This window comes from Heloderma suspectum, chromosome 6 (genome assembly GCF_057233095.1).
Source record: "Heloderma suspectum isolate Gila_16-S chromosome 6, 16-S_ref, whole genome shotgun sequence".
Classification (NCBI taxonomy): domain Eukaryota; kingdom Metazoa; phylum Chordata; class Lepidosauria; order Squamata; family Helodermatidae; genus Heloderma; species Heloderma suspectum.
The window spans coordinates 97,702,491-97,715,047 of NC_139463.1; the positions used below are offsets into that span (position 1 = coordinate 97,702,491).

Here is a 12,557-nt window from a genome sequence, read left to right on the forward strand (position 1 = left end):
AACTAGAATGAGGGATGGGGATATCAATGCATTAACCACACCCCTAACTCCAGTTAGCTGCTCTGCCCTGATTGGCTGCTTTTGAGTCATAAAGGAGACTTCTCAAAGACAACAGATAGACTTCTAGGGAGTTGCACACAGAAACTGGTACCTTGGACAAAGCAGGTCTGTGGCAGAACTAGACCTGGGAAGTGTAATCCTTTTATAAGGATTTCTTCAGCATCCTGTTAGGTTGACGCTCTTTCACAAGTCGTAAGCGCTGAAGCTTCTTTTTACTTGTCAGGCCCGTTGACTACTGCATCAGGATGCTGTGACTTGGGTGGGTTCTCTCCAAGTTCAAAACCCATTAAAGGAATTATTCTGCTCAACTCTGTCTGCTAAAACAATCCCTCCACCCCCCAAATATTCAACCCTGTAGTGAGAGCTGCAAACCTACAGCAGGCATATAACATCTCTTTGTGTGTTCCAGTGTAGAGCCACTTCCAGAAGGGGGTAAAGTTGGGCATTTGCCAGGGCCCCAAGACCAAGAGGGCCCCACTGCCCTAACATTTCCATTGTATCCAAAAGGTCAGATACAATCTAAGAGAATTCTTAGTTTGCATCTCCTAGCTTTTTTATATAAGGGGCCCACAGAGTGCTCTGTGCTCACAAGCCCCCCGCCCCAACGTTCTGGAGGCAGCAAATGTCAATTTGCTGAAGGACATAGCTCTCCACTGCTTTGTGTGAAGCCATTCAAAACATCCATATTATGTCAAAATAAACTTTATGCAAGATTACATCATTTTCCCCCTTGCCCACCAAGGTGGGAGCCTGCTGCAGCCTTGTGAATGTGACATGGATGATACATCATGAAAGTATGTGGAGTCTAGATGAGTGTCGTTCACACTCGACTTCAAACAAAGCTTAGCTCACTCTTACACTTGCCTTCATCTAGGCTGGGTCTACACATGCAGCAGAACAAAGGAGCAGAAGAGACTCTTCAGAGAGTGCGATCCTATGGCCGCTAGACAGCAGCTAGACGGCCATAGGATATGCCGTTTTCCGGGAACCGACCTTGGTGCCTATGCTCCGAGGTTAGTTCCCGGAGAACTTACTTCCCTCTCACTTGTGCATTGCCTCCATGGCAGCGTGGAACAGCCTGGTCTTCCACACTTGCAAGAGGAGTGCAGAGCGGACAGAAAGGGGTGTGGCTGGGGGCGCTTCGGGGCAGGGACGGCATAGCTGCGTGTACAACACATCCAGCAGCCTCCTTCCCCGCTCTGTGCTCACACAGCTAGACAGCTGCAATTGGCTGCCTAGCCAAAAAAGCAGGGCAGAGGAAGCGTCCATGCTTCTCCTGCCCTGCTTTGGAGAGGTAGTCGCCCATCTCAATAGGATTGCACCCTAAGTTCCTGATTTTGGCAGCTGTGGGGAACAGCTACATTTAGCTCGAAGACAGTCTAGGGAGTGACAGTTGTTTAAATGCTCCCTGCATATAAAACTCCCTGTATGTAGAAAACTAGCACAGTAGAGAGAGAACTGGAATGTAACCTTTCTCTCTGCACTTGCTAATACGCTTGCAGGGAGTTTTTATATGCAGCAATAATCAAAAGCATCCCACAGCTGCAGCCTGAAAGGGCACACCCACTGCACTGCCCTACTAGGGATTTATGTACCAGCAAAACTCAAGCTCCAAATTCCCCAAATCTCATTTCAAAGCTTGTTCCATCTCATGCCCATATCAGATTGCGAACTTCTTTTTCTTTTTGCATGAAAATTTGTAATTTTCCAAATGCATGCATAAACTGTGTGCATCTTTGAAATGCATGCATTCTTCTCCCATTGTTTAAAGTGTGTTTATACACATTTTTCCAAGGTACTCATTTTTCCATGCATGTTTTTCAAACGTATGCATTCTATCAAACACTTCTGGGGGGGGGGGTCCGCAAATCACATTGCAAGCTCAGAAATGTATGGACTTCAACCACAGACTGTGTTCAAGTCTGTGTTCAGTCTGGGAAGTGAGAACTGGGTGCACTCTGAGCAAAAACAAACTGAATTTCTCATACATCCCACGTTCTACCACATCATAATGGTGCATGTGTAGATGAAGCCTGAATTGCTTGAGAGAGGATACGTCTCTGCCGAGGCAAATGTCTCTACCATTGGTGGGCCTAGTGCTCAAAAACAGCAGAAGAGATGTGAACGTCCTGTGCAGTACCACATCAGAGTGCAATGGGAGAGTGTGCTTGGAGGGGGAGGGGGAGAGCATTCAGGACTGGATAATCCAGCAGGTATTAAACTAGCTTTGGTGAGAAGGAGGATCATGTGAACCTTCAGTCTGAAATGGTACAGCCCAGAAACAGGTTTACTTACCTGTTGTTTGTGAGACTTAGGTGTAAGATACATCAGACTCTGGCTATTGTATAACACAGGAGTGCTAGGAAATGCCATGACTTGTTACAATGGAGTGTTAAATCCCAGAGACGCAATCAGGAGGGGAAAGGTGGGGAAGTTCTTAGGGCAGGTCTGTAATGGCCTCTGTAGGGCAGAGGTTAAATACTGTCCCCACCATGCGATAGATGACTGCCAAAAAGAAGAATCCTTTCAGAGTGTGGCTCGTCAGAGGGGACCACAGTTACAAGACTGTCCACTGCATGATAGCAGTTGTTGAGGGTTGGGCCTAGAACCTGGTTTTGGGACCATGAGAGAGAGAAAGACAGAATCTATTGGTAAAGTCAGTGGTTGGTAGGCCCACAGTCAGCAGGGGCTGAAAAACTTATCACAGCAGGCTTAGTAGTTGTCAGGACAGTTTTTCCACCAGTTGAGACAGGCTGAGTGGTGGGATCTGAGAAGGTAGGTGGCTCGATTTGGAGAGTGGCGGTTGGTGCCGAGGTAAAAATTGTCCATCAGTCCCGACCCAGCCGGTAGATGTGGTGCTGTGCCCCCCGCTCACTGGCAGAGACTTCAAACACGAAGGCCACGCATAGTAGCAACTCCTGAGTTTCTTGATCCCGCAAAACCTGTTGTGGGGGGGATAGATTGTATGTCAGTGTTTCATAATGGGGGCAAAAGGACAAGCCAACCCAGCTCCTGGAGCAGAGATCCTTATGTTGTTCCTAATCTCACCCCGCCACCCCAGGAACTTGCTACAATAGAGCTAATAATTTCAGGGCTCCCACTGTTCTCCCAACCGCCCCCTATCCCTTTATTAATTTAGACCTCAACCACTAAAAACCCTACTTAGTCGGAGTGCTTCCACCTTCACTTCCTTCCCCTTATTGGTTTTCCTCTCTCATGGCTGGTTCACACTTCGCAGCGTACAAGTATTTCAATGAGAATGATTGTTCACTTTTTCAAAAATAAGTCTTCAGTCAAAGACAGACAAGGAGGGACTCCCTACACAGAGGGAGGAGATGGAAAACAGTGCTCTTATTTTCCTTTAAATCCCACTTTTCTGTCAGGATCACTTCTCTCAAGTAGCAGGGCCTTTTCCCTCCTATGTTGGTGGGCCCCCCTCAGGATCACCTGATGATGGCAGACACCTTATAGCTGCCATTTTCAATTTCCCACAATGTTCCAAACATAGCGTCGCTCTGGGGCATTATGGGAAGTTAAGAAGGCAAATCTCCAGACCAGCTGCCCAGTAGCAAGGGTTATCCAGGCCAGGCATCTGTGGTAGGCCCTGCTGGGGTTCTGCAGTCACCCTTGGTGACACCAGGCCCGTCAAAGACTGAAGTCTCTGTTTACATAGAACTTAGGTTTTGGCAAGACTATGTCTTGTGCCTCACCACCCCTTCCCCAGGGAAGCCCCTCTTGGGGGTATGATGCCCCTTCGCTTCCTTGCCCCAAATACCTGCAGGATGGTGAAGTTTTCAAGCACGCTATCCATCATTGGTTTTTCCGGCAGCGTTTGCAGTTTGCGGATAAAATTGATGAGGTACTCGCACAGCGGCGAGCGCTGCAGCTGAAAGACAAAGCGTCCATCTTCCCAGTGGGGAGGCTCAGCTGTCTGAGGGAGTCGGGTGGATGAAATGGGATGGTTAGTGGCAAATCGGACATACAACAGAGAAGCCCTTATCTTACACTCACGTGTATCCTCCACCTTAGTCTGTGGAAGGAAAGCACCTCCCCATTCAACACAAGGATACCTTCCCTCCAGCCCCCAAAGTAAGGCTCACAGTCCTAAACTGAAAAAAACAAAACACTTATGTGAAACAAAGTTCCACTGAAATCAAAGTGACTCATTTTTTACTGCCAAGTAAATTTGTTTAAGATTGGGATGGAGAACATCCAACTCCAACAGTGTCCAATGGCAGAACTAGCCTCTCTCTCTCTCTCTCTCACACACACACACACACACACACTCACACACCCCTCCTTCAACCTCCTAAGCCTTGCTGCCCACTCCCTTCTAGTCTTGCTAATCTTCCAGCCCCTCCATCACTGTCTTAAGCTATAGACCCATAACCTTAGACCCCCAAGCCTGATCGTATAACCCTCAATCACTTTGCTGCTACAGATCTACAAATCTAAATGTGTTTCCCCCATTGCCTTAACCCCGAAGGATCTCTTCTACAACTCAGGGTTATGGCCTGGTCTACACATGTAACAAAGTGTGGTGGTTAGGGAAGGACCTCTTTAGGGTGCAGGTGGGAGACCATTGTTTGAATGGTCTTCATAGAAACACCCCATTTCTTGCAAGTAAAATACTAGTCCATCAAGGGGAAAGGTTCTAGCCCATCCACATCCATGATATGCTAGCTTTCTTACCAAGATGCTTTGACCCAAAGGACTAGCCCCCACCTTGTGACCCCTCCTGCTGTCTAGAGTGCTACGGTCCAAGATTCTACCACCTCATTCTGCTTCATTTGCAGACGAAGCCCACACTTCTAAAATTTAGGTTTCTTGAGCCATGGAAAGTCATATCCTTTGAACTGGAAAGCCTTCCCACTCTAAACCCATAACAGGTCAACCCCTGGGATGCAGTACTTTGTGGTGAGGAAAAGTTATCCTTATTATTCACACTGCCAGGGGCTGAGCTTCAGAAACCAGGCCCTGGTTTGAACCCTGAATCCACAGCCATAAAACATTGGCTTCCACTCAAGGAAGCCTGGCTACACGTTACACTCACCATGTGAGAAATGGCCATACATAGTCAGGCTCTGCCCATTAAGAATCCTGAAGGCTTCCTTGGAGGAAGACAGAGAAAGCTGGAGGGGATGACAGACAAATGCACAGAGAAGAAGCAGGAGCAGCTGGCCACCTCTCTCATTTATCTCCTCTCTCTTCTTGGCAGCTAGTTTTCCCTAGATGCTGGGAGGAGTAGGGAAAGTTAGCCCACGGAGGGAGAAAGGCGGCCAGAAGTTCCTGCATGTCTGTGGGTTTACCTGTTGTCCTCTCCCCACCATCTCTCTGCCTGGCTCCCGGGGGACCTTTCAGCTATTGCCATAGCATAGGAAGTCAAGTTCAGCATAGATAACACTATGGCCAAAGAGCCGACCTGGTATAAGTCAGCTTCCCACATTCCTACATGTGGCTACTTTTTCACATGGTGTATCCAGCCATCTTAGTCATAAAGCAAGGGTGTCAAACCTCTTTCAGCCCAAGGGCCAAATTTGATTTCAGAGAAGCTCTCTGGTACTGCATTCCAGTAGGCCAAAAGCAAAAGGGGTGGGGCAAAAAATACCAGCACATTTTAGCTTCAAGCTTTTATTGCCAGTAACTAAGCCTTAGGAGAGGCATTTCAACCTTTTAGAATGGGCAAAACCCTGCAAAAAAAGCCAGGAACCCACCAAACTACCAGTGTTCGGTGGAAAGGGTTGGCCATTTGGGGATCCCTGGAAGGCCAGATTTAGTCTTCAGGCCTGAGGTTCAACACCCTTGCCACAACGGGATAATATTCTTCTAGCCCTCTCAACCCAGTATGTCCACCCGCTTCTCTGCCCTTCAACCCCATGATTCCCTTCCCCCCACTGCCACCCCACCCCCGCACCCACCTCCAGTTTTTCCACCACCTGTTTGCCAAACGAGCAGACCTTGGAGGTGCAACTGAGAGTCAGAGCCCGTGGGCCCTCGTATCGGCTGCTCACCCCATAGAAGGCCCCTCCTGTGCCCCCTGGTTCTTCTTCAAGGAGGGGAAAGCTCAGATCAGCCTATGGCGGGGGGGGGGGGGGAAGGAAGAAAAGAAATGGCTCATTTTTCATCACTGAGACACAAAACAACATTCCAGATCCTTTACAAGAGGAGACAAGCCTATCAACAGCTATTTGCAAAAATAGCTAAGTGAAACCTCCATGCACAGAAGCAGTATACTTGTGAACACCAGTTGCTGGCGACAGGCAACAGGGGAGAAGATGAACCTTCTGCCCTCACTGTGATCTTGCCAGATACAACTGGACAGACAGAATTCTGGACTAGACAGACCCATAGACAAGGCAATTCTTGTGTTCTGATGTTTAATATTTATGGTTTATTTGGACTGGCCACAGGGGATATTTTCCAATAGGCCATTTTCTCCTATGTTCAATTGTTGCTCATTTTTACAACTGGGATAGTATTTTTTTTAAATGGGTTTTATGCATAACCACATATAGATTAACATCATTCTATTTACTAATAGCAGACTTGTCCTCTGAATGCCGATCCTCACGTAGCTGAAACAGCACCATCCAGTGAGGTATCAGCAGGATGGGGGAAAGTCCAATGTTTGCAGAAGTACAAAGAAAAACTTTAGAAAAAAAAATCTCTTAAGAGTAGGGGGAACCCCAAAACAGCCCAGTGGGGACTCAAGCATGTCCAATGGTCATGGAATGGATGGATGAAAAGCCAGGTGGGAGGGATAACAGAATGGGGTATCCTGGAGGTGGGCATGGCCAACTGGCAGGGACACTAAACAGAAGCGCTCCACACTGCAACAGTTTCTTGCAGGTCCCTCCCACTTCTGTGTTTCTATTGCTGTAAAGCTGCCAAGAACAGCGTTCATTCACCCAGGGTCAGAATCCTAATCTTCCTTGCAACTGGTCTGTCGGATAGAGACCCTCTCTTACAGCTATTTTACTGCTGTGGGGAAGTGAAGCTGGAAGAACATTTGTCCATGGCAGAAAAGGGATTTGAATTCTGGTCCAAGACCAAACAACAATACCCTTTTTATTCATTAGTTCAGTTTTCTTAATTATTCATTTGCTGCCACCACATATCCAGTAATGAGCACTGGAGTATACGAAGCTCTTCCAGGAGGCTTGGCATGTCGGTTTTTGGAACTGACCCCTGGATTTATCCACGCTGAACTTCCAAATCAATCCACTGGCCCCAGTGAGCTGGGTAGGTAAATATGTAGGAGTTGTGCCACCAGCCTGTTTCACAGGGAGAGCATGCCTTCCTAATTATGAAGCTACTCGCATACTACGTTCATCATCTGAGGCCTCTCTCCAAGTGCCTCCACCGAGGGAGGCTCGGAGGATGGCAACAAGGGAGAGGGTCTTCTCGGTGGTGGCCCCGCAATTGCTCCGCCCAGCGAGACCCACCTGGCACCAACACGGTCATTTTTTGGCACCAGGTTAAGCCTTTCCTCTACTACCAGGCATTTGACAGCATATGAGGTTTTTAATAGGTCCTGGGATTTATTGTTGATTGTTTACAACTGTTATATTTTTGTATGTAACTGGCTTTATATTATATTGTGCTTTTAGAGTGTTAAGCTTTGTAAACTGCCCAGAGAGTGGCTATTGGGCGGTATAGAAATGTAATAAAGGAAACCAATGAAATTACTTAGGGATTGTGGCCAGGAAGAGCAGCGAAATTCTCACCCAGAACTTGACCAAGAAGAAGGCGTGGGGAGGCCCTTGGTCGTACAGGTCGCGCAGTCCGCCTCCCCGCTCAGGGAATTTGTCATAGATTTGGCGAACGTCCACCATCTCCAGGGGTGGGTCAGAGGTAGGCGAGGGGTCGATATGTACAAAACGGTGCTGCTGCTGACACTGTGGGAAACAGGGGAGGGGGGGGAGTCAGGAGTGTGACCAAACATGCACAGACTCTCGGGTACACCCACCCACAGCCAGTGCAAGATTACACATTGGTGCCAGCTGCCTGAATATTATACCTCGTTGAAACAATTGACAAATAACACTCAGCATTCATACAGAAGCTCTTTATGAACATTGCTGCAGTAATCCTCCCAACAACCCTGTAAGGTAGGTCAGCGTGACCCCCATATTGCACAGGATGGCTGAGAGATGTGGCTTACTTAGAGCTACCTGGTAGGTTTGGGCCAAAGGTGAGATCAGACTTCCTGCCTCACACAGTTCACACTCTTAGCCCCCAACACCACCCCAGCTCCCCAAGTCTGGTCTGGCTAGCATCTTAAACTGCGGCTCCTTCTCACTGCATCCAGAGTTTTCTATTCGTCCCTCAGTCCACTTCAGTGCATCACGTTGTATCCCAGCCTTCCCCAAAATGGCACCCTCCAGAGGTGTTCAAGCACAACTCCCAGCATTCCAGGCCAACATGGCCAACAGCCACGGAGGGCACCAGGCTGGGGAAGCCTGTAGTATCCTGTCTTTCCTCCAAGGGGCTCTGGATGACATGAACAGGGTTCTCACATTTTTACCCTCTTAATAAGCCTGTAGGACAGGATAAGCCAGGGGCAGGATGCATATGGCCCTGCCATCTCCCAGTGTGAGATGTGTGCTCTGAGATCTTGCTGTGGCTCTTTCTATTTCCAGAGAAAGCTGTGCCGTGACCCCCTTTTTCAGCAGGAACAGGAGTGTGGCTCTGGGGGGGGGAATTGTCCCCCAGAATATCCAAAGTTGCCCACCCCTGTGTTAAGCAGTGAAACTATCGACAGGCCCAAGGCTACTTGCTGAACTTCATCACCGAGTGGACACTTGACTTCAGGGGGATTAGGCAGTTTAGTGCTATCCAGTGTTTTGGCCAACAATTCTCATAATCCCAAACCATTGGCTCTCCTTACAGGAGCTCATGGGAGTTGTAGCCCAAAACATGGGGACGGCACAAGGTTGCCCACGCCATGCTGACTCCCAGCCCCAAGTCTGCCTTAACGTACAGGGGTAGCAAAGGACAGGAGTGTTTGCCCCTGTTCCAGCTGTGCGCGCATTCATCATCTCACCGCATCTTGTTCACCCTGCCGCTCCACAAAAGCAGTGAACTCCACTAGTCGAAGGGTTTCTGTACCGATGTGACTTCCCTGCCAAGAGGTAGTGGTGGGGAGGCGGGAGAGTCTCCCTGGGGCTGTGTGATAACCTGCCAAGCCAAGGGAGAAGGCGTTGAGGTCAACCAGAAAGCTTTCCCTTGCCTAGCAGCCAGGTGGATCCGTTAAGGAAACGCATACAACAGCTTACCTGGGACAGCAGAGGGTGCTGCAATGGATGGGATGGGGTACGGGGCCTGAAGGATAGGCTTGACGCTAAAGGAAGAGGGAATAAAGAGTGGCATTAAGGACCCTGGGCACTACAATGTGTAGATTATACTCTCTCTCTCTCTCTGATGGCAGAAGGAGGACTGGGCAAAATGCTTCTGCGGGGTTGGGGGTGGGGAGATTGTAAGCAGTAGAAACTTACTCTGGAGTGGCTCGGGGCTGGTTTGCATCCCCTCCCCAGAACTGGAAGAACTCTGTGGACTGTAAAAGCCAGAAGGAGATTCAAGATTAGTTATGGCATGGCCACACACTATTAGGGCTGCAGCACTGAATCAAAGTCAATAAATTTAGGGCACAATCTTATCGACTGCACCCTTGATGATCGTAAGCCTCCAAACTCAGAAGCTTCGGATCATCCAACACAGGGTAGGAGGAGTGGAGGAGGCAATCTTTGCCTCCTCATCCTCCCGTCTTACATTTTTTGCTAGACGCACTTCTTTGCCCATCTAGCTGGGGCACTTCGGAGCGGGAGGGAAGAAGGCTGGAGAGGCCTCAGGACAGCTCATATCAACTTCGGACAGGGACCTGGCCCCTCCGGTCTCCTGCCCTCTCCGCCCACCAGAATGCCCCCTTCTCCCCATCTCCGAAGTTGATTTTCTGATCTTGGAGGCCAGCCGGCACAGTTCTTTCCATGTCAGCTACTAGGGGGTGGGGGGCAGATCTTGGACTCCCTCTTCCGAGGTCAGAGCGCAGTCTCTAGTGTCGGGGACGGATGGACTCCGAACAATGCTATGGCCCCTCAGACGCTGCCTAGGGACCACAGGATTGCTCCCTTAACTGGTTAGATTAAATAAATTTTAAAACCTTTTAAATGACTGAAAGGTGCCCCTCATTAAATTGGACAGGAGATTTTTTTAAAAATCGAAGTGTTTATAAAAGCAACAGACTGCAAGCACCATCTTAGAAGAAGCATTCCGCCTTTACTGCCACCCGCAGGATGGAATGGCTCTTTTAAGATGATGCATGCTTCAACACATGTGTGCACCGTCTAACAGCGGAACTATGCTTCTTGTTTTCAAAAATATTATTTTTACCCTTCAGCAAATTTAAACCAACTAATATTCATATGATTAATCAACTGAGATGTCTTTAACTGGGCAACAACCCACACTTAAAACTGGTTTAGTAATCATTTAATCTCCACAAAGAATTGTAGTTCTCTGAGGTGGAGGGTGCGGGCTAGAGATCCTTAAATAGATTATTCTTAGCACCTCACCAAACTACAATTCCAAGATTCTCAGGGAAAGTGAAGATAATTAATTTGGCACAAACTCCAGTCTAAGAGTAAAATCCAACATGGGGAGAAAGCTGACTCGACGTACCACCCCACAGAAATCCCACCTCACAGCCCCTCCTCCATATATGCTTACGGTGGTGCTGGGTGGGTAGTGGGGTTCAGACAGGCCCAGTTTTTCCTGGAGGACTGTGGCAGACACAAGCTGAGCAGAAGACATGGCTGCCATAGTCTGAAGAGCTTTGTCCTTTGCTACCTGGTCCTGAGAAGAGAGACAAATCCTGCTTTTCAGGAACCCATTCCTCTTGCCCAGGGCTTTTGGAAAACATCCTTGCCCCCTCCTTTCAACATTGATTACTCTACCAAGGAACACTTGCATATTGGTTGTGGAGGGCCTGTGTGCTGCAGAGGATTCTGGGATGAGTGGTACGGCACACACTCAGATTATGGAGGGCATCGGAATTCCTATTGGGACAATCATCCTACATGACACCAGGCCTGGGTAGGCCCTCAACGTACTGATGCTGATCCACTCCCCCACCCCCACCCCACAAGTTCTGGTTGGCCTTCCCACCTCCCTGATGCTCAATCACTGCAAGCCACCTCCCTCCTCCTCTGGGCTGGCGGGCTTACTTGGTGGTGGCACTGTAACTGGCTGGGTGGAAGCCAAATGGCCGCCCAGCCCCAATCCAAGGCAGGTGCCCACCATCTTTTAGATGCCACAATGCCTGGAATTAGGCTTGGCATTGTGGGACATAAAAATGGCAGCCACCCCCTCCAATTGAAGCAAGCAGCTGTTCCGTTCCCATACGGCCAATCACGGTGCTGCTGCTGGATGAACCAACCCGCTCAGAACAGCGGGAGGCTGGTGGCCCAACAGACAGGACATGGCTCCTGGCAGTTGCCCGATTATGCCACCTCTGATGACACCGATTGGTAGACATCTGTAGCGGGCACAGTATCTTTTAGGCAAGGTGTTAGCCGTTATCAGTCTTCTCACTGAGAAAGATTGTAACAGGTTCCAAAGAACTCCAGGCTGCCTAGAGGTTGGCCACCTCATAAGCCTTTGGCTGATTGGTGGAATACAAATGATAATCTGTCTGTATATTTTTATATTTTTTTATTAGTCTTGCTTTTCTTAGCATCATAGAACTCAAGGTGATGTATACATAGGGTTCCTAGGTGACCTCCCATGACTGGATCCAGACTTGCTTAGGTTCAGAAAGGTGGCTGGTTCTGGTACTGTCTTAAGAAGAGTCATACTGGATCAGACCACCAAGGGTCCATCTAGTCCAGCATTCTCTTCACATCATGGGCAACCAGCTGCCTGCAGGACACTCACTGGCAGGACATGAATGCAACAGCACCCTCCCGCCCAAGTCCCCCAGCAACTGGTGTACATAGGCATACTGCCTCTGATACTGGAGGTAGCATACAGCCCTCAGGACTTGTAGCCAGTGGTGGCCTTCTCCTCCAGGAATTTGTCTAACCACCTTTTAAAGCCACTCAAATCAGTGGCCATTGCTACACTCCGTGTTAGCAAATTCCGTAGTTTAACTACACGCTGTGTGAAGAACCCTTCCTTTTACCTGTCCTGAATCTCCCACCAATCAGCTTCATGGGATGACCCCATCTTATGAGAGAGGGAGAAAAATGTCTCCCTATCCACTTTCTCCAGACCATGCATAATTCTGTACACCTCTATCAGGTCTCCCCTTACTCACGTCAGTTCATGCCCTATTAAGTAGTTTTCAAATGACTGCTCTAGACCCCATAATTCTTTCTAAAGAACCAGAGCCCAGGACTAGGGTAATAGATCTCCCACCCCAAAATGTTCCTATCAAAATTTCACCTCTGGAAAACTAGGATTCCTGCTTTGCAGTTCCTCCTTCTCCTGCTGGCCATCAG

General features: G+C 48.7%; 1 protein-coding gene across 2 annotated transcripts in view; it reads right to left on the reverse strand.

Moving 5' to 3' along the window:
• Window positions 1-748: 748 nt before the first annotated feature.
• The window catches only part of TEAD2 (TEA domain transcription factor 2), a 71,935-nt gene continuing 60,126 nt past the window's right edge, over window positions 749-12,557 (reverse strand). Inside the window, exons 5-12 of one of the 2 annotated variants that reach the window (XM_084805440.1) lie at window positions 10,786-10,911; window positions 9,558-9,616; window positions 9,339-9,403; window positions 9,107-9,240; window positions 7,788-7,958; window positions 6,072-6,134; window positions 3,836-3,991; window positions 749-3,002 (exon numbers count right to left, since the gene is read on the reverse strand). In XM_084805440.1, coding sequence (XP_084661566.1) covers window positions 2,889-3,002; window positions 3,836-3,991; window positions 6,072-6,134; window positions 7,788-7,958; window positions 9,107-9,240; window positions 9,339-9,403; window positions 9,558-9,616; window positions 10,786-10,911 — 888 coding nt within the window. In that variant the 3' untranslated portion in view covers window positions 749-2,888. Of the gene's footprint in view, window positions 3,003-3,835; window positions 3,992-5,978; window positions 6,135-7,787; window positions 7,959-9,106; window positions 9,241-9,338; window positions 9,404-9,557; window positions 9,617-10,785; window positions 10,912-12,557 lie in introns of both variants that reach the window. The other variant, XM_084805439.1, reaches the window with a different exon arrangement.